The 7,192-nt window shown below is 40.8% G+C and overlaps 1 protein-coding gene across 1 annotated transcript in view; it reads right to left on the reverse strand.

The window, feature by feature from the left end:
• LOC101849054 overlaps positions 1 to 7,192 on the reverse strand; it is a gene marked incomplete in the record, with an annotated part of 63,754 nt that overhangs the window by 12,284 nt on the left and 44,278 nt on the right. The window contains 6 exon segments of the mRNA XM_013083255.2: positions 116 to 275; positions 802 to 1,055; positions 1,526 to 1,705; positions 3,010 to 3,169; positions 4,010 to 4,254; positions 5,213 to 5,392. Coding sequence (XP_012938709.1) covers positions 116 to 275; positions 802 to 1,055; positions 1,526 to 1,705; positions 3,010 to 3,169; positions 4,010 to 4,254; positions 5,213 to 5,392 — 1,179 coding nt within the window.

Here is a 7,192-nt window from a genome sequence, read left to right on the forward strand (position 1 = left end):
GAAGAAGAAGAAGAAGAAGAAGAAGAAGAAGAAGAAGAAGAAGAAGAAGAAGAGCAGCAGCATATAATCTTACTAGAAATACATGTCACAATAAAACAACAACAAGACCACGCACTTAGACTATTGCTATTAGATGCGCCATCAGTCATTATGATGACTATCTTCTGAGCTTTGTCCCTTCCTCCGTTGACAGTGTCAAACATCCCTTTGCCAACCAAATCCAGAGCCTTGTCAGTATTTGTGGTTGTTCCAATAAACCGTGCTGATTTTATGGCCTGAAATGATGGGGACGATTTACAAGGGGTCAGTACATTACATTATGTTAATAACGGTCTGTTGGGGAAAGAAATAACATGAACTGACTCAGAATCACAGAATGAATTACATTCTAATGTAATTCCATTTCAACCATTGTGTTTAAAAAGATTTTTTTTTAAAACAATTGGTTATAACCCAATACCGTTCGGGCTTTGATTAGACTTTGCAAAACTGAATGATATGCAAAAATGACACTTTCAACTATTATGTTAATATACACATTCATGTAATGTAACAATGCGGAATTCTGTGGCGAGTCTATAAAAATGATTAGTTCCAAAACAAATTCCAAGGTTACATCAAGAGTGAGGTTCTTGGTGCCACGATACCAAAGTCAAGGACTTATATTTAGAAGAATGTACCGTTTGTCTAATAGTTTAGCTAGGGAATATCGTTCAGGAGATCTATACCGTTTGTAATGATGGGGAATTTGATAAAAATCGTTTCAAAAGAGATGAGACAGGTAACAAATTGTGTTCTTACTTTAGTCAAGCTTTTGTGATCGGAATAATCTTTCAAATCAAAGAGTTTGTTGATGTCACCCGCGAAAATGACAGCACCAAAACGGACATCGTTAGGTCCCAGGTCAAAGTTCTGTGTCAGGTTAGCGGCAAAGTCCAGTTGTTGGTCGTAGTTCCCGGGATCTGCGTAGTTGATACTTCCAGAGGAGTCCATGACCAGGATGATGTCGGCCAGAGGGGTACACTTGGGAGGGGGTAGGGAAGGACGGGCTAGCTCTGTTCAGAGAATATATGTGAGGAAGCGTGGTGAAATCAGGCGCTCGTCAAAATAATGAAAGTAAAGAAACTGACAGCTCTCTCTCTCTCTCTCTCTCTCTCTCTCTCTCTCTCTCTCTCTCTCTCTCTCTCTCTCTCTCTCTCTCTCTCTCTCTCTCTCTCTCATTTAAAACATAATTTTCAGCCCCTTACAAATCTCATGACGTGAAAGGTGAAAGCGATGTTAACTAATTGTGTTGTTTGCTCCTCCCTCCCCCCTCCCCCCTCCCCCTTCCCTTTACCTAATCTCTGGCTTTGCAAATCATTCATACAGTTGACGCACATGTCTTGCTTACGTTACTGCTTACTACTTTTGCCAAGTACATGATGTAGTTGTTTTTTCTCCTCAAATTTTTTCGGCACACGCCCGGTTCTATGCTTGTCGCTTTCCAGTTACCACTTACTGCCACAAGTTCTCAATTAATACTCACCCTCACACGTTCTGTTTGCCACCACCTGTTCTATTTTGTCAAGAGCGTGGAAATCAGAAACTTGGATCACGTTTTCAGACCCTGAGGCGATGTTCTCAAGTTCTTGAGCGTTGGCCCCGGCAATTCCAATAGCAATGATGGTGACTCCGGCATCTTTAAGCTTCTGAGCAGCATCTTTTGCTGGAAGAATCGGAGAAGTGGCTAGATAATAAATAATGAACCAATTTAACTGTAATGCGTGTTCTCATCAAACTTTGCCACTGAGATGTGTATTGTTAAAATTGTCACTAAATGCACGTTATATTGTCTGTCTGTCTGTCTCTCTGTCTGCCTGCCTGCCTGCCTGCCTGCCTGCCTGCCTGCCTGCCTGTCTGTCTGCCTGCCTGTCTGTCTGTCTGTCTGTCTGTCTGTCTGTCTGTCTGTCTGTCTGTCTGTCTGTCTGTCTGTCTGTCTGTCTGTCTGTCTGTCTGTCTGTCATAAAGAAGTAAAATAGGGTGAAGCAATTTGTCTCTGTCGAAAGTCATACTGTCATTTCATAATTTGACTTATTATGATATTCATTAATGGCTAAGAATGCTCAGTACAATTTCAATATGGACCGACATTGAGGAATATCCCCCATTAAAATAGTTTAGACCAGACTGATAATGTTTTAGAAGTTAATGTGAAGTGAGTAACGGCCCAAAGAAAAAAACAACCTAATATGCAATGTTCTTTGAAAAATGTGAGCTGGCACTTTGTATTCCACACTACTTGGGTGGCACAGTCCTCCACCTAAATTATCTTATTTGCATCGATGGTGGAGTGCAATGTTTACAAGTATAACCGAGAACGGATGGTTGTTAGAGATAAAACCTCACTACGAACGTCTTTCTGAGCTTTTGGTCACCTGAACCCTGAGAAAAGCCCAAATCAAATCGTAATTCTCACTACACATCACGTCACTAGGTACGCCGACAGTTGAGCTGGGGATTCTTTGTTTGCTGGTTTGAGTAAACAGCAGTACATTGACACAAACTAAGTCGTTTAATGCTGTGAAAAGAAAGACAGACAGATAAAAACAACAGAAGGAAAGCAAAGAAGTAGGACCTACCAGTGGTGCCCTCCAACCATCCGCCTCAGTTGGTAAGGCAGTGGACAAAGGAGGAAGCGACCCAGCTAAAACGATGCCATCTTGTCTTGTTGAAGACAGGTTCTGCGTCTTCAGCGACCCTAATTACCTGGTATTTAAAGCATTGTAAAACTAAAAAAAGCAATACACATACACAAAAAAACAACAACAACCACACCCCTCCCCCCAAAAAAAAACCAGAACGAAGATGGCTAGGTGACATCAGAGACGGACGGGTACAACCTGGATAGGGAAGCAACCGGTAGAAGAGTGGAGGTCATTGCTAGCGGGATAGATGCTCCTGTAGACTGACGCCTAGACATAAAGAAAATCCGAAACATAAACTACGTCATTATGAAGAGACAAAACCTACTGCTCTGCATATTATCCGACTGTCCGTCTGTCATGACGATAACAATCTTCTGAGCATTGTCTCGCCCACCGTGAGCAGTGTCAAACATTCCGTTGTTCACCAAGTTCAGAGCCAGGTCCGTTCTTGTTGTTCTCTTGATGTACCTGGCAGCTTTGATGGCCTGAAACAGTTGGGGGGTGGGGGGGTGTGGCAAAAATATGGGTATACCAACTTAGAATTGCCACTAATAAAAACAACTGGGACGAGACAAACGCAGTTCCAGAGACACTTGAATCGACATAAAGGGTTTGAACATTTTGCTCTTATAATAGAAGGCAAAAGAAGGCAGAGGCGCACCAAAAATATATTTCTCAGAGAACTGATGATAGGCAAACAACAGGGTAGTTTTATTGATTGCTTTTTTAAAAGCATCAGATCAAAGAAATAAATGGGTGCCAAATCATAATCGCTAATGTCTGTTTCAGATCTGACATTTCAAGAAGAAGATGAATCGTTTGGCAATGGTTTGTCGTGGTTTGAATACAAAACTGACATTCTGTAATGTTTATGATGTTTGAGCAATTCTATAAGTAAGTGCGAGCTTGTCTAGGATCATACTTATGATGTGCTATTGTGGTGAACTGAATTGGACTGAAAATTAGGCACATTTTCGCTTCAAAAATGCTCCTCTAATTATCCCTTCCTGTGAAAGTTCTGATATCATGTACATCGATACTTTAAGGCTCAATTCGAGTTGATCAATCTATTTCTCTCTACAGGTTCCCAACGAAAAGGTTAACAAAAATATTTCCTGATTTCTATTAAAGCCCTCCCTCCCCCCCCCCCCCCCCCCAATTCCTTCTTTGCCCACCAAATTCCGATCCGAAACGCTGCAAAAAAACAAAAAACAATCACTATGCTGAAGTATTCTTTTTTTGCAGTATCAAAACAATTAAGTAAAAATAAATGTCGTACTGACAATTAAAGAACAAAACAAGCAAGAATTGAATTGAGCTCCAACCTTTGACAAACTGTTATGATCAGAGTAATCCTTTAGATCAAAGAGTTTCTCAGTTGTGTCCGAGAAAATGACACCTCCAAAACGGACATCATCAGGTCCCAGGTCAAAGTTCTTTGTCAGGTTAGCGGCAAAGTCCAGTTGTCGGTCGTAGTTCCCGGAATCATCGTTGTTGATACTTCCAGAGGAGTCCATGACCAGGATGATATCAGCCAGAGGAGTACACGCTCGAGGCGGTGGCGTCGGTGCTGCAAGGAGAATGAAACGATGAGGAAAGTGTCTTTAGAACAAGAAAGAAACCAAGCGAAAGCTGCGAAACGAAACAACAAAGCAATTCATTACATTCTTCCTCTTGAGTATCTTGGTTTGCGTTTACCCTCAAAATTACGTTCTTGGGCTATTTGTGTTTCAGAATCATCGAGGGACGGTCACTTTGATCATTTCATAACGCTTGAAGTCACGCTGTTTTGGAGCACTTTCAAAAAGAAGGGTAATAACTTCGTTATTCACATACATTTATTAATTCTATATTAAAATGGTAAGTAGTAACATGCACACAATGAAATTTGCAAATTGTTGCTTGTTTCATATTTATTTGTGTACGCTGGTTTGAAATGTCCTACTACATTACCTCTCTCTCAAGCACACACACACACACACACACACACACACACACACACACACACACACACACACACACATACACACACTAACACACACACACATACACACACACACACACACACACACACACACACACACACACACAAGAAAACACATAAACAAACGCAAGCACCCTTTCACATTCGCACATACTGGAGTTTGAAGAATCCCGAACAACGTATCAGCAATTAAGTTTCGATGGTAACTTGCCACATAATTTGTCTACATTTTCACACTCCGGTAAACAACAAGAGTATTCAAATGTATTTAACCCTATCCGTACGTCGTGTTTTACTATCGTATCCATACGGCGTCGGGAACTATGTGCCAATACTTTCCAAAGAGGAAATTCACTCATTAATCCGATCCGTATGCTTTGCATTGCAGTCTGTCAAGATGATTTTTTGAGAAATACTGAGTTTCAAAGAGATCTCCGTACTAGAAGTATTCTAACATGTGAAGAATACAACCCCGGGGTAAAAAATGACCCCAGGGTGTATGGGTAGGGTTAAAAAATCCTCAACTCTGCCATATCCTACTCACCCTCACACGTTCTGTTGGCCACCACATGCTCTATTCTGTCAAGAGCGTGGAAATCAGAAACTTGGATCACGTTTTCAGACCCTGAAGCGATGTTCTCAAGATCTAGTGCGTTTGCGTGAGCAATTCCAATAGCAATGATGGTCACTCCAGCATCTTTAAGCTTCTGCGCAGCCTCTTTTGCTGGAAGTATCAGAAAAATGGTTAGGTAATAGATAATGAACCAATTAAACTGTAGTGCGAGTTATCTCTATCTCTATATTATATTAAATTTGTGAAATTTCCTAAAACTTCCGAACCACTTAAATTTGGACTTTGACAAAATTAACGGTGGTTCATAGCCATTTAAAGGGCGCACAGTTTCATTGAGGAGCCTGAAGTCACTGTAGTTTCATTTTCAGTTTTTCATTAGTTTCGTTTAGATCTTATCTTGGGAAAGCACGTCTTCTAAGACGCCATTGTAAACAAGAGAGGTTTTCGTTTACTAGCCGTGCGAACTATTTCCACACTTTTGAAATTATGGAGTGTACAACCACGAAAGCGGAATAGAGAATCAATCTATACATCTATTATATTATATTTGGCAACTTGGAAACACCAGTGTCACTTTTCTCTCAAGATTTATCGCTCCATTCCAGTAGAGTGTAAATATAGTAGGTCAATGACTTTTAGTTGATGTTAAAGCACCGATCATTCCTTTCATCGAAAGGTGGCCCAGCGAGTATATTCTGTTTGTGAAAGTTCGTCATTTGGCCGCCTAAAACTTTGGAACCACTTAACTTTCGAATTTGAAAAAAATATCGGTGGTCAGAATCATTTAAAGGGTGCACAGTTTTACTGAGGAGCTGAAGTCTCTGTTGATTAAATTTTAATTTTTCATTAGTTTCGTTTATATCTAATCTTAGGAAAGTCTGTCTACTAAGACGCCATTATAAACAAGTGAGGTTTCGGTTCACAAGGAGTGCGCACACTGAGCCCACGATGACTCGACGATCGATTCTTTTGAGTCCGTTCGTCGAACGGGATACCAAGCTATCTATATCTCTGTATCAATCTCAATTCCTATTTGTGAAAGTTCATCACTTTGGCCGCCGAAAACTTCCGAACCACATAACTTTCGAATTTGACAAAATTAATAATGGTTCAGGATCATTTAAAGGATGCACAGTTTCATTGAAGAGCCTGAATCTCTGCAGTTTAATTTTCAGTTTTTCATTAGTTTCGTTTAGATCTATTCTTGGGAAAGTCCGTCTTCTAAGACGTCATTGTAAACAAATGAGATTTTCGTTCACTAGCCGTGCGCACTGTTTCTACACCTTTGAAACTATGGAGTGCGCAACCACGAAAGCGGAATAGAGAATCTATCTATGCATCCATTATATTGTATTTGGCAACTTGGAAATACATGTGTAATTTTTCCCATAAAACTGCGACAGCTACGGAGTTGAACGTTGGCAAGTACCTGCAAAAAGTTAGATAGGTCCCCAAGACACGGTCCGATTTTTGATTTATTCATTTCCTGAATTTATAAAAATAGATTTGACAATGAGTTCCGGGGCTCCTGACTCTTTCTGCAGTCTTTCTACTGCTACTCCCTGGCTCCTTCTTACTACTGTCTTTCAGTCACACCCCTGATCTTCTGGTAGGAAAGATCTACACCTTGTCTTCTCGGACTAGGGCGAAAAGTCTTGGTGGGCCTGTGTGCAAGTTGCGCACGTTAAAGATTTCTTATCAATCGTGCAGTGAACTGTTGTGAATGCTACCAACTTGTGTTTCGCGCGCTCATATGACCTTATGCAGTTGCGAGCGCTGTAAAACCCTGTACTAAACAAACAAAAGATACGTTGGTGGTCTGAAATCGATAAGAGTAGGTTTCAGCCGCCACCCGGGCAAAATTAAAATTGTTCTACCAACTGAAAATGTTTAATGTGTCCCGCGCGCTCATATGACCTTATGCAGTTGTGAGCGCCGTAAAACACTTAC

The sequence above is a fragment of the Aplysia californica genome, unplaced genomic scaffold (assembly GCF_000002075.1).
Source record: "Aplysia californica isolate F4 #8 unplaced genomic scaffold, AplCal3.0 scaffold00221, whole genome shotgun sequence".
NCBI lineage: Eukaryota > Metazoa > Mollusca > Gastropoda > Aplysiida > Aplysiidae > Aplysia > Aplysia californica.